Here is an 18934-nt window from a genome sequence, read left to right as displayed (position 1 = left end):
AGATATTTTGTCTGCTCAGAAGTTCCTAGGTAATGTTCAAGACTTCTAGCAACCCAATGACCAGAGTAGGTACTTGCTTGCTTTGAAAATTGAAATCCTCCAAATAGCATTGTAATGTCTAATTACCATCTGATTTTTTGCAGAGAAATGAGTGAGTTTCATTGCAAGGCGCTGTCCTCCAGAATCCTTCCAAATCCATAAAGACACAACCTGATTTCAGTTGAGGCTCCCCACGGGCCCAGTTTGTGTATTTCATTCTCCATTTATCCATCCATGAAAATTCACTTTGATTCTATAAGGAGAAACATGGACTGAAGTTAATCCATATAACACTAAATTAATCAACTTTAAAAAATATATTAATCAATGAAAACCTTCCCCCCCCCCCAGATTTATAGGCAGTTTGGATTGGAAGGCAAATTATAGGTCATCTAATTAAAACTCTCATTTTATAGAAATGGAAACTGAGAACCAAGGAAGTCAATGATTATTCTAAATTCACATATTCAGTAAGCAAGATAGGATCAAGTGATATATAACACTCTGGGATATCTTTGAATTGTTTTATTCAATTTATTCTCTCACAATTTAGTAATTCATTCAAAGTCTTTAGCAACACAGCCTAATTAAAGCCCTAAAAGTTACAAGATATCCTCATTATTATAATTTTTCTGTTAAAAGGACATATGTAGCAGGAACTGTTCATTAACAGGCTAACATCCAATATAGACAGAGTTGTTCCATTCTCTAAAGAAATATTTTACAGTGTTACAGAATATAAATCAATCAATGATTTGTTTCCCATTGATTCCATAGAAATAATTAAATAGTAATCATGCTAATTTGGTTGAAAATAATGGTGAAGGATAAAGCAAAATAATCTTCTCATACAAAATAAATGTACAATATATTTATTATAGATAATTAAGAATAAAAGAAAAATATTTTAAGCTCATGAATTATGAAAATACTTATTAAAATGTATCCATGTTTAAAGGTAAAAATTAATTTAAGGGGCAGCTAGGTGGGGTAGTGGATAAAGCACCGGCCCTGGAGACAGGAGTACCTGGGTTCAAATCCGGTCTCAGACATTTAATAATTACCTAGCTGTGTGGCCTTGGGCAAGCCACTTTAACCCCATTTGCCTTGCAAAAAAAAAAATTTAAAAAGATTAAATGGATTAAATGTCCATATGAAATTGATTCACAGCTGATATCATATTCCTTTTTAAGCAATAGTAGTGAGAGGATTTAGTTATGACCTTGGTTACCAGAGAAACCTCTAGTCCAAGGTTCTTTGGTCCTCTGCTTTCCACTGACCCCAGACAGATATCAATAGCTCCTCCCCTCTCTTCCAGGGCATTTGAGAAATGGACTATAATGGAATATTCCATACTCAAGAGGAAGTTCTGTAACTTTAGAAACTGTAATCAGTGCTCAAATGAATCTGTGATCTCAGGGCTGAGAATGTCCACTGCAATAATGCAGATGGTCATCCACTAATCATCTTGTGGGATCCCTGCCCATATATTCCTTTAATTTATTAAACGGGAATTATCCAATGTGCAATAGGAATTCCTAACTTTCTCCTGACAGGTTCAGATCATCTCTCAATCTCACAGGATGAACAATCCACTGTTGTCTTCTATCATATATCCCACTGTGCTTGAGTTTTTCGTCAAAGTTCTTTATTTGCTTTATGTTGCTTTGTGTTCAATGACACCACACACTTGCCAGTAGACCTTTGGTTAGCACCTATTTTTAATTCTTTTACAACTATAGTTTGCTTTGATCTGCAAGCATAGAATAACTTGAGTAGAATATTGGCTTTAAAAAAATGAGCCTTTTTCCCAAGAAAAGTTTGATAGGATCAGAGATTTATAGCTGGAAGGGAACTTAGAGGCTCCTTTCATTTTACAGATGAAGAAATAGACACCAAGAAGCTAACTGACTTCCCCAGGGTCACACAGTTAAGAGTCTAAAGTAGAATGTGAAAGTACATGTTCCTGCCTCCAAGTTCAGTTCCTTAAGCCTCTCCTTAAGAAAGAAGCTAAGCAATTTCCAAAGGCAATCTAATCTGCCTTCTTCCCCATGTTTTATCCTGGATCTCACTTTTTGTCTATTTGTTCTATCTGCCTAAGGTGTGTGTGTGTGTGTGTGTGTGTGTGTAAAATAGATAGACTGATAAATAAGTTGTCCATCTATACTTTGTACATTTGTCTTTTGTCATGTGAATGTTTTGAATGTCTATGAATTTCTTCCTGGGGGGGGTTCTACAATATTTCAAGGCTTTCAATCAGCAATCAATCAGCATTTATGAAGGGCCTATTGAGGTTAGATGGCAGAGAGTAAAGACCACTGGAACTAGAATTTGGAAGACTCATCTTCATGAATTCAAATCCAACCTCAGGCTTGAGTTGTGAGACCCTACAGAATTCACTTCTCCTTGTTTGCCACAGTTTCCTCATCTATGAAAAGAGCTGAAGAAGGAAATGGCAAGCCACTTCAGGATTTTTGCCAAGGAAATCCCAAATGGGGTCAGGAAGAGTCAGACAAGACTGAAATGACTCAACAACAGTATCAAATTATATTACAAATACTGTGTTGTATATCAATAAGTAAGAGCATGTAAACGATTTTACTGTCCATAGAGGCTATTTCTTTTTTTTTAGGTTTTTGCAAGGCAAATGGGGTTAAGTGGCTTGCCCAAGGCCACACAGCTAGGTAATTATGAAGTTTTTGAGACCGGATTTGAACCCAGGTACTCCTGACTCCAGGGCCGGTACTTTATCCACTGCCACCTAGCTGCCGCCGAGGTTATTTCTTTAATTTAGACTCTAGGCTAAATCCCTACCATAACAGTGGCCAACTCCTATTGACAAGCATATCATTTTCAAATGTCAATAGTTTTGTAGACAAAACTATCCTTTTTGAGAATGTGCATGATACATGAAAATATTATTTCCATACAAATGTATAAATGAGAAAGTAGACATATAGATAGGTAATTACAGATAGCTATTAGTTACTTTTTTTTGCTATTAATAAAATTCAAGATTTTTGCCAACCCTTTGAGATCTTGACTTCCTTCACATAGATCATGACTCAATCTCTCACCACCTCACAAATCAGATTGCTATGTACACTTGATCTACTCCCATCATTGTTCTCTTTAATGCCATTTCTACCTTTTTCAGTAATCATACCCAGGACTGTGTGGTCTAAATATGGTACCTGAGAGTCCAAATAGGTTGACTTTATTATCCTAGATAGTGAAAAAAAATTTACAAAAATTTTTGCTGATCACTTACATTTTACTTTTATTTGTAAATTTTAATCTAGCTATTGGTACTCTAAGTGCATTATCTAACCAAGAAGCAATTATTAAGCACCTACTTTTTAACAAGTGGATTTTATTAGGCATTTAGAGATCAATTAATTCCAATATTAAATAAATTATTTGGAATAATAGGCAAAGAAGGAATTCTAATAAACTCCTTTTATGAAACATACTGTTCCCTAAACCGGAAAGAGTAAAACCAGGGAAAGAAAACTTATAAATAATTTTTATTATTGATTACAGATGGAAAAAATCCTAAATAAAATACTAGCTAAAAGACCTCAGGAATATGCTATATATTATGGGGGCGGCTAGGTAGAGCAGTGGATAGAGCACTGGCCCTGGAGTCAGGAGTACCTGAGTTCAAATTTGGCCTCAGACACTTAATAATTATCTAGCTATGTGGACTTGGGCAAGCCACTTAACCCCATTGTCTTGCAAAAAAAAAATTATACATTATGACCAAGTAAGATTTATACAAAGAATGTAGGGATGGTTTACCATAAGGAAAACTGTGAACATAATTGTTTATGTCAATAATAAAAGCTTAAAATCATGAAATTATATCAATAAATGCAGAAAAAGCTACATTTCTATTAAATATATAAAAGTATAGATATAAATGGATTTTCCCATAAATTGATCAAAATATTTAACTAAAAAAGAATCATCTAATATCAATTGTAATGGGGATAAGCTTGAAGCCTTCTCAATAAGGTCAGTTGTGAAACTAGAATGCCTATCGTCACCAACGTTATTCAATATTGTATCAGAAATCCTAGCAAAAGCAATAAGAAAAGAAAAGAAATAGAATGAATCAGAATAGAGAAAGAAGACATAAGAAAATGATCTCTTTTTTTCAGAGAAAATAATGATATACTTGAAAAATCTCAAAGGCTTAATTAAAAAAGTTAGTTGAAACAATAATTTTAGCAAAGTAACAGAATATAAGTAAATCCACATAAATCATCAACATTCTTATATATCTCCCCAAAACCCTGCAAGAAGAATTAGTAAGAGATATCTTAATTAAAAGAACTCTAGACAATATAAAATACCTGGAAGTACACCTACCAAAATAAAACCAGGAACAACATGAAAAAATTATTTAAAAATTTTCTACATGAATAAAATCAGATTTAGATAACTGGAGAATAATAATTGTTCATGGGTAGGCAGGGCCAATATAATAAAAATTAAAATTTTACCTAAACTAATTTATATTTTCAATATAACCCCAATTAAATCACCAAAAATAATTTTACTTAATTAGAAAAAATAATAAAGTTCATTTGAAGAATTAAAAGGTCAAGAATATCAAAGGAATGAATGAAAAAAATATAAATGAATGAGGTCCAGAAATCTAGATCTTAAACTATAATCTATAATATAAAGCTATAATTATCAAAACTATCTGGCAATGGCTAAAAATGGAAAGATAACTGTGGAAGAGTAGAGATACATTTTACAGCAGCAAATAAATATTATCAAATACAAATTTGACAAGTGTAAAGACATGTTTGGGGGATAAGAAATCATCATTTGGTTAAAAAAAAGTTGGGAAAACTGAAAAATAGTCATGCAAAAATTGGGTACAGACCAATATCTTCCACCATTTACCAAGAAAAGATCATAATAGATACGTGACCTAGCTATAAATAGAGATATTACGAGAAAATTTGAAGAACTTAGTACTTATTTTAGTGACCAAAGTAAGAATATATTATTGGAGAAAATGAATCATATAAATCTTGTCTTCATTATGAATAAAACTAGAAGAAAGTGTTGGTTAATTGGAAGTCTAGCTCACAACTTCTCTCTGAAAGGAAAATAAAAAATGTGATACTTAGTTTTATTGTATAACTAAAGAAAATAAAATCACATCATTTAATGTGACATTTGTTCACATAAATTAAATCCCAAAAATAAATCCCATATTTCAGTACTTATGATAAACATTTGCACAAGAACTACAAGGGAAAAAAACTGCAGCATAATACACAACCCTCTGTTATAAGTAGAGAAATTCTATAAGGAAAAAACAAAACTTGATGTGACTCTCCAAATTAAATCAACATACACTCTGAGGATCAACATGGAATAGTCAGCCTCAAAATGAGGAAGACCTATGTTCAAGCCCTGTCTCCGACATATCCTGCCTACATGATCTGGTGCAAATAATTGAATCTCCTCATGTCCCAGGAAATTCTCTATAAAAATAAGTTGCAGAGAATGAACTCAGGTGGCCTTCCAAGTCTTCATAAAATCATTATTGTGGATTAAAAATAAAAAAACCCTCTGATGCTTACTTTAATGCAAAGGTGAGGAAGAAAAGAGATATGTTGGAAAATCATCATCAGGAATAAAGAATGAGAAAGATCAGAGCTTTGTAGACCACACAGAAGCCTCTTGCTTACATACCATGAATACCATCTTAAAGAAAGGAAATGGAGAGCATCAAATAATATCACAAAGTAAAAGAAGTGCTTTTAAGTTTATCAGGCAGAGAAAAGATCCATCTTTATTATGGATGTTACCATTGATTCAGGTGTATGGATTTGGTCAGATCACTGACTCCATAGAACAAAGGCCAAAAATTGCACAAAACTAGAAAAGTAAAAAATGAGAAAAGGGCATGCTGTCCATTCAGAACAACTCCATCTGATCTATGGAAAGTAGTGATTGAGTATATGCAATGGTATATGGAAAGAAGAAGGGAACCAAATTTCATTAATTTAACATGAATAAATTTCACTTGCACAGTGGATAGAACACTGTGCAACACTTCCTGGAGTCAGGAAGATTTGAGTTCAAATATGTCCTTAGACACTTAATAATTACTTAGCTATATGACCTTGGGCAAGTCACTTAACCCATTGTCTTGCAAAAACCAAATAAACAAAAACAAAGGTCTGACTAATTTCACTTACATGAATCAGTTGACAATAATGAAGACACAATGACAAAAACAAGAGCACTTTAGTTAGCAAATACTTGACTGAGGTTACTGACCAGAGACCTCAAGGTGGTCAAGAAATATGCTGGTTTAGAATACATTCGTTTTAAAAAAATAATTAAAATGTGATTAAAGATTATGAGCCATATTCATTAAAAAGGAAGGAGTGAACAAGTAAAATCAGTTTAAAGATAACTCAGCAAAATCTTCCCAAGGGTATTTAATAATGAAAATGGACAACAATAAATAATAATATATATGATAACAATAAACAGAAGGAAAATGTAATGGTGCTACCTGAAAAAAATAAGTAATTAATTAAAGCTAATTAGAATCAGGATGTGATCTAAAAAGTTCTCAAAACAGGATACAATATAGAAACTTCTCAGTAAGGCCTTAGAGAAATATTCTGAGTTCTTAGACATATTGAAGGAAGCCTGATTATTTTTCTAATATCTTACCAAGGTACTGATCAGACCAATCCAGACAGGTTCACTGTGCTTCCCAATTTCCAGCCATATATATGCATTGGCATAGGGATCTAGGATACTGGCAATTTGAGAGGAGACATCCCTGCAGTATGCCTCTGCGTCTTCCCATTTCATTTTCTTTGTCACGACCAAATAGCTACTGTCCCCATACCTGATGAAGTCTTCAGATGTTGGTGTCACGGCATGAGGCAGAGTAGAGTCTAGATGTTTTTTAAAAGAGATAACGTTTTAATTATCTTGATGAATAAAATTGATTGAGCTGAGGTCTCACAGGGTGCATGGCCCTCTAATGGCATGAAATTATTAGAATGAAAGATGCATCCTAACACACGTCCAATTCTTGTATTTTCACAGAATTAAAATGTACAAGATGTTTTATGATCATTTTCCTATAACAAATAGAGATATTTTGATCTTCATTACTGGTCTTCAAAGGTAGTCATATCTAAAAAGGTTTAAAAAAAGCAACTATGTGCTAAGACCAGGTTTATCTGATAAAGAAATCTATTTTTTTCCCAAATGACAAAAAGAAAGGCTTACAAATTTAAGATAAGTCAGAGAACTAAGAAAGAAATACTCAGTGGCAGGAGATGGAGGAATCCCATTAGAAAAGAGGAATCTTCTATTCAGTTATAATTTTGAACTTTCTCCCTTTTTATTCATCCCCCCCCATCTTGGTTGAGTTCATGTGTTAGGAATTATCATAGTCCGTGATCTATTACTCCTCCAAATCATCAGGGTGTGTTTTTCTATCAGTAGCACATGTATATGGAATAAGTTCTGGTCTTGGGCAAGAGGCATATAGGGAAACTGTAGCTCAGTTGCAGAGTCCATTCCTATCATTGATTTCCAACATCTGGTGTTTATGTCACAGGGTTTGATCTGACTCGTTGCTTCCATTGTCTTGGTACCCAGTCCCATATGTATAGATATTACCTGATTGTCTAATCTTATTGTTGCAGTGCCCTTTCCCTTGTTTCCATTCACCAAAATAAAAATATGACATTATAACTGACCATAAGGAAGCTTGGGAAACTGGTTCCTGGCCTTATATGGCTCTTTGGTATCCATTGAAGGCATACTTTATTTTAATGCTAAGTTGAAGCTCTGTGGATCTAGAACTCTATCTTTATCTATCTATATGGTAGCTGCACTGCCTGTCTCCTACCTTGCCATAAGCCAAGAGGTCCCCTCCCTTTGGTATCTTATTTCTTTGATTAAAGGGTCTTGTGCTCCTAGCACATAATACTATATCAATGTTGATTACTACTACTACTACTACTACCACTACTACTACTACAATAACTCCAAAATTATGATTATTATTACTATGATACCTCTAAGGTACTGATGGACACATTGGTGGAGTAATGTGGCAGCAGTAGAATCCCTTGGAGAAGTAGTGATTTTTTCTTTATTATTTTTACCAACTAAACATAAAGGTGGTTTTCAATATTCATCCATTTACGAGTTCACATGTTCCACATTTTTCTACTATCTTTTCTTTCCTCCCCCCCTCCTCATGGTAGTGAGTAATCTGGTAAAAGTTGTACATGTAGTAAGAGTGATGGGCAGCAAGGGGAAGTCCTTGTTACCAGGCAGTTTGATCACAACCAAGAGAAAAGTTTGACTGCCCAGAATGAAAGTGAAATTGTGAATTACCTAATTAACAGAACTGCAAAACTATATGATTCATTGGTTAGGTTTAACTAACGGTATCTTAGCAGATTACAACAATAATTAAAGTAAGCTATTAAATTCTGGTCTAATTATTCTGTAATACATACCCCTTTCTGCGTAGGAATAAATGATCTATCTCATATCTGATTCATGTTTCTATATTGGGCTCTTGTTTAACTTTTTTTCTTTTTTGGAAACCCCCTAGGTCATGAGCCATATTATTATCCTTTCTCCAGAATTCTGGATGAAAAGTCAAAGAATATGAGAATTTGGGCACCCTATTTTGCCTATTGAGAAATCAGGTTTCCCCTAAAACTGAACCCAGACAATCACAATGGTTAAAGACAGGGGAATGCTGCAGGTCATCACCACGAAGACTGCTGATGCTGATGGTTTGCCCTTGCCTCTAAGCTAAATACCATTTTGTATTCTGGTTTAGACTTCAGATCTTTGTTTGCCGAATTTCCCTGAATTCTGTTCCTCCTCACTTTCAAGATCAAACACATCTGCTTACTTCTTCCTAGCTTTCATGACCTCCACCTCAGAAAGCCTCTAGCCTGCCAGATGGCCAGCAAAGAATCCTAGATTCACATTCTAATTGAAATAAACCTAAAAGTTTAAATTCTGCAGCTCTTTGAACAAAAATCCTGCCTATAACATACTTAATAAGTAATTCTTCTCCTTTTATTTGAAGTCCTCCATTGCCTATTCCAAGGCAACCTATGGCATTTCTGGACTGCTTTAATTGTTGGAAGCTTTCCCTTTAATTTGTCACAATGTGCTTCTCTACAACTACCAGCTGCTCATTTCCCCTTCGACCTAGCTGAAATGTATTTCCTGGCCTTCCTCTGGCCCACTCTGAGACCTGTTTTGACAGTCCAAGTTATAAAACAGGAATGTGAAAGATACAAAGATAATAATTTGAGGTTAACAGATATGGAATAAAATCACTGAATAAATTAAAATTCGTCCTTTCCTTTTCTCTGTTGATGCTGCCACCTTGTGTCACAGACTATTAGGAAGAGCTGTAACTTGGGCTATCTTATTTTTGTTTGTTTTTGTGTTTATAAAAAAGCTAAGATTGCAGTCAAAATGGCATAGAGCTGTCCAAGACTTTCTTATTTGGGAGAGCTCTCTGGTGCTCTTTGGAAAAGGAAATGACTAACTCTTTTACCAAGAAAACACAATAATGGAGTCTCAAAGAATCAGACATGTCCAAATGACTGAACAAAAAATGGTTATCTTAATACAGTTATAAAATTGCCAAACCATTAAAAAATGGGGATAGGCAAAAATTAGCAGTGCTACTAATTGCAGAATCAGCTAATAACTCTTGGGAAAATTTTGATGATGATGTTTGTCCTTCATTCTCAAAGAAGACCATGATTATTATTATTATGTAAGGAAACTTAACTAGTCTGTTCTATTTTGAATTTTGCAATTAGATACAAAATCTGAAGAGACAATGCAAATTACTTAGAGAGGTCCACCTAAGGGCAAACAGCAAAGTTATAAGTGGGGCCTTTTTGTGCTTTTGAGAATCTTAGATCTAATGAAGACATAATTAATGAATGTTCTCTCAGTGTAGAGTGAATAAAAACACTAAAATATTTATGAAATAATATGGTGAAATCCTTGTGTCCTTAATTTTGATACTTGATATCAATTTCAACATTTCCCACATTCCCAGACAGAGCTCTGGAGACATAGGACATATAGAAGAGTATCTCCCATCTATCTCCCATCCTAAGGGCTGTCCAAGGTGAAAGTCAATCTTTTGGTTATGCTCTCTAGTAATAGTCTTGTAAATACTTTTGTTATGAAGGAATTCTCTCTAAATAGGATAGATTGACACTTATACCACAGTGTTATGTATCTAAATGATGGAGAATTGTAAGGGACTGTTGTGTATGGCAGTACTGTAAACTTTTATCACCTGGTGTCCTCGAGCACCGGAGCACTATTTTATTGGTTGATCATAGAGTGCCATGGGAGTGGGAGTGGACTAGGGCCTGGGGAGGATATTTAAGCACTTGTATTTGATTTAATAAATGAAGAACTTGGACAACTTTCCATCCTTGTCTCCCACCCCTTCAACATTTGCCTGCGTAAGGATAAGCTAGCTGGAAGGAACCTGGCACATCCTGAGCAGCTACTCTAACAGGAACTTAACAGAGAATTAAGGATTGTCAACACAGACATGCCTACAGTATGATTTAGGTATGCCAGTCCTACCTGGACACACCTGGCCCACTCTGAGGCATGCCCATGATTATCAAGATCTTGGACCATCATGTTAGCAATAGATCAAGTTCCTATGATAGGAGGCATGGGAGCACTGACATAAAGAGTAATGTCATGCCCATTATGTCAAAACTCCAATGGGGTAAATTTTTTAATAGTATTGTGTTTCTTATTTGATTAAAATAGGATAAAAAGATGTTAGAAAGCCAGACAATCCAATTTTAGTTAGGCAGAAGGGATGAAGGAACTCTAGCTGGGCAGACAAACAATTGCTCTACGATTTATAGTCTTAGAGAGGTACCTGAGGCACCGAAAGGTCAAACAAATTGCCCAAGATAACAGAGTGTGGGTCAGTGGTGAGACTTGAACTTAATTCTTCTGTCTTCCAAGTCAAACACTTTATTCATTCTGTTACTCTGCCTCTGCAACTTGAGGGAAAAAATGTGAGGTAAGCTAGTCCACTCTCTTTACTTCAAGAGGACAGTTCATTGATGAGCAATGGACTTGGAATCAGGAAGATTCATCTTCTGAGTTCTACTCTGGCTTCAGACTCTCACTATGTGACCTTGAGCAAGTCACTTAACCCTGTTTGCCTCAATTTCTTCATCTATAAAGTGAGCTGGAGAAGGAAATGGCAAATGAGTCCAGTATCTTTGCCAAGAAACCTCAAATAGGGACAAGACTGAAAATGACAGCAGCAATACTTAAAGGAAATAAAATAAGGAAACAGACAAATTAATTTTCTAATATATAAAAAATTCTCTGAAAAGAAAGCATCAAATAGAAACAATTAAAATGGAAAAGTCATTGTCTTCAATTTGAATTACCAATCAACTTCTTGGTGACAAAGACCTGGAAACATCATTTAATGAGTTCTATAAAGAGTTATATAACTCATTGCCAATTTCTGTTTATAGAAAACAATTCTGATGATGAAATTTTTTTATTTGTTTGGTCAAATGTTTATCATGAGAAAGCATTTCCCTCTAGGTTGAAGACATTCAACTATTCAGAGAAAAGAATCAACAGAAAAATCAGAAATGCAAAGGCAATTATCATTGAACTCACCAGAATCAATCTGGCATATGTAGCCTTTTTCATTTTCACAGATTTCATCAACCCATTTTCCTGCCTCCAGTGTTGTACCTCCAAGAATAACCACACAATCAACCTAAATGTGAGCAGGTAGGAGATAGAGGGGAAAAAAAGAGATAAACACCCATCACAAATGATTCAAGAGAAGGGGAGAAAATCAGAGGTAAGTCAAGGCAAGGCCAGGCAGGCGGACCTTCAATGAATACTTACATCTTCATAGGAAAGGAGACTTCTTCGTCCAGCAGGAAAACCTTTTGCCCAGTTTGTATACTGGACTCCACGGCCATTTGTCCAAAGGAATTTGTTTTCTGAATTGATGTCATTCATTCCAATCCAGCTGTCATGGATAGAATCCCTTAGCTGAGAAGTGAGAAATGCTGGAAGGAAGTTTCATGAGAGGATTTTAGTCATGGAGGAGAGGAGGGAAGATTGTCACTTAAGGAAAAATAACTCCCAATAACATCAAAATGCTTAGTTTATATTGTTATCTACAAGGATCATTTTAGGATGTTTTATGCTATCACAAAAATAAACTAGTAGAGTATCCCAACCATCTCATTCCTTTTAAGGGAACTTTCTCCAAAAACTACTTTTTGGGTATTGTTAGTAAGATCCTCAGAGTGATTACAGTAGACAAGGAAATTGGCCACAGAAGTATTTGGCAACAGTACCATTCCAATAGCGACCTTAGAAACCACTGGAATCAGATACTGGAACCCATTAGAATCAGATGACTAAATTAGGGCAACACCACAAAGATATCACAAGGATTTGAGGATGTGGGGCTGAAAGGGACTTAGAGAACAAAGCCCAATTCCCCTGAATATAGTACACAAACATTTATGAAGCACCTACTCTCTGCTAAGCACTGGGGATTACAATGATAAAAATAAAACAAACCATATATTCAAGTTTTACATACCACTGGGGAGTTATGGGTATGTATACAATTAAGAAAACAGTCACAAAAATAATGAGAGAAGAGGGTGATAGGAATTGGGGGAACTGGGACAAGGGCAGAAATGTAGAGATTCAAATTTTTGTGTGTTCTGTTGATTCAATGAAGCCATGAAATGAGCTATGAAAACATAGGCAAAATTATGGAAGGTGACTTGGATCCCATGGTACATGAACTGGCTCTGGCTGATAATGGGCACTTCATTTATCCTCAGTTTCCTCATTTGTAAAATGAGAGCAACAATATTTTGACTATCTACCTTAGAACTGTCGTGGAGAAATTCCTTTGTAAACCTTAGAACACTCAAAGTTGAATCATGATTATTATTACACCTTTGTTTTCTGGGATGATCTGTGTTGGGTAACTTGCATGAGGATGAAAGCAGCACATGATGGGCAGGCATGGTAGAATTTCTAGAGGGAACCACTGAACTGAGATCACAGATTTTTTGTGAATAGAGATTATTCTTAGACCATAGTGCTTCTTCTGACTACTCTTTCCAAAGAAAAAGGGAAATTTGTGTTTGAGTCATAGGCAGAAATAACTACTTATGAAGGCAGATAGTGACTTTTTTTTAATTATTTTTTTCAGTCAACAAAAATCCATCTTCTCTTCCCCTCCCATTGTGGAATCAGAAAGTGTTTGGTACAGTTTAAGTTATTTTGCCATTGGGAAAAAATATTTACATTATTCATGAGTAAGTTTATCAATTTGGCTTTTTAATTGTTGGTCTTGGATTTATTCCTTAAGTACAAACATAATTTGTTCCAGCAATAGGAATATAATCTGAAATTACCTACTAACATTTCAGCATTAAATCTCTTCTGCCAATACCCCCAAATACATATTTTATAAACCTTTTGCCTGCCTAGCTAGTAAATATTATTTAATCTTGAAAAAGCTTCTTTGTGAAAGGTTATTATTAACCTGATTTCAATTTTGTTCTGTTCAGAAACACTAATTTCTAGTCAAGATAAGAACTCAATTATTCTACTTATCTATTGGGCTGCTATGGAGGTCAATAACAGACTTATTAGACCATAAATAGTTTGGAGAGGCCTAATTCCACAAAATTAAATCATTATTATAGGCTCCTTCATCCCAAGTTCCTATTTCACCAGTTTCTCTCCTCTCTACCTCCTCCAAATGTTTGTTTCTATTTCCTGAAAATCAACTTCCCAGAACCCTTTCTTCCCTTCTACCTGGGGTAGATTTACTGGTGCAAGATCAACCTGGGAAGAATTTCATTTTGGTTTACCCTTCACCCTAAGGGTGACCAAATTCAGCTGAGAAATATTTAGTCAAATTTTGCATGATTTGTGTGAGGAAAAAAGGGTGGAAAAAAGTTCATGATTCTGTGGTCTTGACCATCTCTACATATTCTCAATTATAGTTTGAGGAAACCTACCATGCTCCCAGGAACCAGAAATCATGGGTCTTGAATAAAACATGGATATTTGGTCTATAAAGACTGCAGGGAATTGTATTCACTATGGAAGGGGCTGTTATCCTAGCAACCTCCATAGGATAAAAGATTTGATGCCATGGGGTTACCTGTTAGATATTCTGAGAGATGTCTTCCAACATCATTGATAATTATACTTTCCTCTATGCTATGCCCCACCCCAAATGAATTTGCTCCAGATTAAAAAACATTAAAAAACACTTTGTTTACTTTTCCCAAACTAGCAAATTCAACTTTCAACAAAACAGATAAGCAAGCAAAAATCTCTCAAATGTTGTAGGTTTTACATAGAAGATACACTGTCAAAATTAAAATCTAATCTACCATGATTGATAAATACACATTGGATATTTCAAAATGAATGCTTCATAGGCATCTTGAATTCAGCACCCCCCCAAATAGATCTCATTATCTTTTCCCAAAAAACCTACCCCCGAATTTCCTTATTTTATTACAACACCATCATCCTTCCAGTCTCCTAGGTTCACAATTTCAATGTTATCTCTAATTCCTCACTCTTGCTGACCCTTCATAGTTATTCAATCTTTAGATGTTTTCATTTTTGCTTGCATATCTCTCTACTTACAGGGCTACCACACTACTCATGCCCCTAGTAATGTATTGCCTGAATTACTACAGTGGTCTCCTATGTGACTCCTCATCTTCAGTCTCCTCTTTTTTCCAATTTATCCTTCACATAGAAGCCAAATGGATTTTCTTAAAGCTTAAGTCTGACCATCTCATTCACATACTCAATAAATGCTAATGATTCTCTATTGCCACTAGAATCAAATATAAATTATTCAATTTAGTCTTTTTTTTAGTTTTTGCAAGGCAATGGGGTTAAGTGACTTGCCCAAGGTCACACAGCTAGGCAACTATTAAGTGTCTGAGGCCGGATTTGAACTCAGTTCCTCCTGACTCCAGGTCCGGTGCTCTATCCACTGTAAAGTCTATAAAGTCTATAAAATTCTTCTGTCTTTGGTCACTTGCTTTTATATTATTGTCTAGTATATTAATTACTCCCCAAATTGATTGTTTTTGCTGTTCCAAACCCATTATTCCATATCCCATTTCATATGCCTTAAGTTCACTCCTTCTTATAATCTCTTGTTTCTTCCCTTTCAAACTCAGTTTAAGTATCACCTTCTATATGAAGATTTTTATTGATTCTCTCAGTTTCTAGGGCACACCCCCCAAAAAATTTTGATTTCATTTCCAAAGACAATATATTATATATACTTTATGGACTTATCTATGTACATGTTGTCTTGCGATAAAAACAAGTTCCTTCATGGAAGAAGTCATTTGGTATCCCCAGCAACTAAACCATAGCTGGCATGTAGTTGATATTTAATAAAGATTTGCTAATTAACTGGTTGATTGACATAAGAATGAACATTTTCAAAATACCTACAAATATATTTTAGGTGATCCATCAGTAAATAAATTAGGCCATTTTGACTAGTTTACTAACTGTTTCTTGTCTCCAATATTTATATCTTCAGTGGGAACTCTGTGACCTGTTCCTAGGCTAACAGTTCACAGCAGGATAGATCATATTTAGAATGGAATCTTGGACAACCTTCTATACTCTGATATGATCCCTAAATATCAATACTAATTCTTCTATGAATTATATGCTAACAAAATACTCTGAGGTACTTGGAGAAATATTTTGTTACTGCTATAAGATTAGATCCTGTCAGATAAGCTTATTACATTATAAATTATTGCTTTACTTGAGACCCTAGTAGCCTAAAATATTAATTTCCTTATACTCAAGATGGAACTCATTAATCAATTGGAACCGAATGATGATTATTTATTATTTATCACTTGCAACATGTTAAATAAGTACAATTGTTTGGAAAGAATTATTTTCATTAATTATCATGTCATCAACCCTTGTATTGTACCTTGTTCTTTTCCACTATGTATGGAAGCCAGATTTCCTCCCAAAGTCAGGCAATCTTTCCGTGCATTTTGCCAAGTTTTTTTCTCTTCTCCTTTAAATCCAAAGAATTTGTAGCACTGAAAGGAGAGAGGAGAACAATATTTATTCAAGTTAGCTAATGGTTAAAAAAGTCTACTTATAGGCATGTTACAAATGGTACATTTTCTCATAACTGAATTGAATTATAAAAATTAGAGGTGGCTCTTTTTCAGAAACAGTTATACTCTTGAAATATCCCTGGTTTGGGAATGAGGTTTATACTTGAATCCTTTCCCTGTTATTTACTACTGGTGTTCCTTATGATGGGTCATTTAATTTCATTAGGAATTAGTTTCCACATTTATAAGATAAGAGGGCTAGATAAAATACTCGTTGATGTTCTTCTTTTATTTTCTGCTTTTTGCAAGGCAAGTGACTTACCCAAGGTAAGTATTAATGTCTGAGGCTGGATTTGAACTCAGATTCTCCTGACTCCAGGGTCAGTGCTCTATCCACTGTGCCAACTAGCTGCCCCTGATGTTCTTTTAACCCCTATTAAAACTATAAATTTCTTATAAAACTTCATGCTGTATTATCTTAGAACAAATAATGAATACAGTCTTTAAGCATCATTCTTCATCCTTCATTCTTCATCCTTTCTTCCTGTTATTTTCTCTTCTCCTTTCCTTTCCTTTCCTCTTTTTTTCTTTGCCTCCTCATTTCACAAAGTAGAAGAGCAAGAACTACTCACAGACACAATTCCATTGCTGATCAACCCAAGAGCTTCCATCTTCTCCATTTCTGACCTAGGCTGATTTTCCCCTTTTTAAGGTAACCTCATGGTCTTCTGGTCTGGGAGGGCTCACCATATTAAAAACAAACATGATAGACACCCAACAAACGTAATCCATGCCTCAGGGTTCTTGAGCTCATAGAGTCAATAACCTCAGCCATCATTGTGGATGAGATCAGATGTCTGTCCACCATACCTGATGATCTCTCACTTTCCACTGAGAAATTTTCATGGACAATTCCACTTGACCCCCACAAGAAGTTTTCCATATTCATTAGTTCCACAAACATTCATTAAGTTTGATTAAAACCATCCACACAGTTTTATATAAAGACTGCTGGTACTGGCTATCATACCTTGCTTTGGAATAACTTCCAACCCCCATGACATCCTCCTGGAAGTGGAGCTGGTGTGGGAGAAGCAGTAGTATTGATGCTGCTGTTATGTCGCTGACAGATAAAGGCATTCGGAAAACCACAGTTAATGTCATTCCAAAGTCCTATCAAGAAAATAATTTAAAGATAAATTTGTTTTATTTAATAGACATTAATAATGAAGAAAAACAAATGGTAAATATTGGAGGGGATGTGGGGAAAATGAGAAATTAATGTACTATTGGTGGAATTGTGAATGATTTATTTTAGAGAACAAATTGGAACTGTATCCTAAAGGCTATAAAAGCATGCATACTCTTTTGACCTAACAATACTACTACTACTAAGTCTATATTCCAAAAGAGATTTAAAAAAAAAACAAAAAAAAGTCTTGTATGTACAAAAATATTTATAGCAGCTCTTTTCTGGTGGCAAAGAACTGGACATTGAAGGGATATCTATTAGGGGAACTGTGATAGATGATTATGATGGAAAACTAATCTGCCATAAGAAATAATGAGCAGCGGCGGCTAGGTGGTGCAGTGGATAGAGTACTGGCCTTGGAGTCATCAGCACCTGAGTTCAAATCCAGCCTCAGACACTTAATAATTACCTAGCTGTGTGGCCTTGAGCAAGCCACTTAACCCCATTGCTTTAAAAAAAAATCTAAAAAAAAGAAATAATGAGCAGAATACTATCAGAAAATCCTGGAAAGACTCACATGAACTGATGCAAGGTGAAATATACTTTAAACAAATGAATATCAATATCATAAGATGATCGGCTGTGAATGACTATTCAGCAATACAACGATCTAAGACAACTCTGAAGTACTTATGATGAAAAATGCTATCCATTCCCAGAGAAAGAACTGCTGTTATCTGAATATAAATTAAAGTATACTTATTTTTACTTTATTTTTCTTCAGGGTCTTTTTTGGTTTATATTTTCATTCACATCATGACTATTATGGAAATGTGTTGCATGACTATCTATATACAACCTACAACCTAAACATACTTGCCTTCTAAATGGAGGGTGGTAGGGAGTAATGGAGAGAATTTGAAACTTAATGAATTAAAATTTGCTTTAAAATTTTGCATATAACAAGAAAAAATAAAACACTAAACATTCCTATTTTTTAAAAAAAACCCTGCTATTTTACAGATTTAAGTGAGCTTTCTTGGTTCCAAAAGAATATTCAAAAGTAGAAGACTGCTAACAAAATTTAATTTAACACAAGAAAAATGTATTTGACACTTCTCTTTCTCTCCTTTTAAATATCTGTAGAATTAATTTAATGATGTGTTACCTTCTAATAGATACCAGGCAATATATTATGGCCTCAAAAATTGATGACAAAAACCAAGCAATCCTTGTCATCAGGGGGTATACAGTCTATTGGATGGTAGGGATGAGGGCAGAGACAGCACGCAAATAGTTAAGTCAACAGAAAATATGTTCTAAGAAATAAGGGGAGAGGAGTAAAACCTGTGATTCCAGGGATTTGGAATGACCTAGTGTCTCCTAATAACAATTAAGCTACTTCTTGAGAGAAGCTAGGGATTCAAAGAGGCAGAGGTGAAGAGAGAAGAGATGGCAA

General features: G+C 34.9%; 1 protein-coding gene across 1 annotated transcript in view; it reads right to left on the bottom strand.

Annotated features, from left to right (window-relative positions):
• MRC1 (mannose receptor C-type 1) overlaps positions 1–18934 on the bottom strand; it is a 121431-nt gene that overhangs the window by 11130 nt on the left and 91367 nt on the right. Inside the window, exons 20-25 of the mRNA XM_074192943.1 lie at positions 17314–17456; positions 16148–16262; positions 12016–12182; positions 11779–11881; positions 6757–6986; positions 127–292 (exon numbers count right to left, since the gene is read on the bottom strand). Of these exons, the coding sequence (XP_074049044.1) occupies positions 127–292; positions 6757–6986; positions 11779–11881; positions 12016–12182; positions 16148–16262; positions 17314–17456 (924 nt within the window). The remainder of the gene's footprint in view (positions 1–126; positions 293–6756; positions 6987–11778; positions 11882–12015; positions 12183–16147; positions 16263–17313; positions 17457–18934) is intronic.

The sequence above is a fragment of the Macrotis lagotis genome, chromosome 7 (assembly GCF_037893015.1).
Source record: "Macrotis lagotis isolate mMagLag1 chromosome 7, bilby.v1.9.chrom.fasta, whole genome shotgun sequence".
NCBI classification, from domain to species: domain Eukaryota; kingdom Metazoa; phylum Chordata; class Mammalia; order Peramelemorphia; family Peramelidae; genus Macrotis; species Macrotis lagotis.
This window is presented reverse-complemented; position numbering and strand designations above follow the sequence as displayed.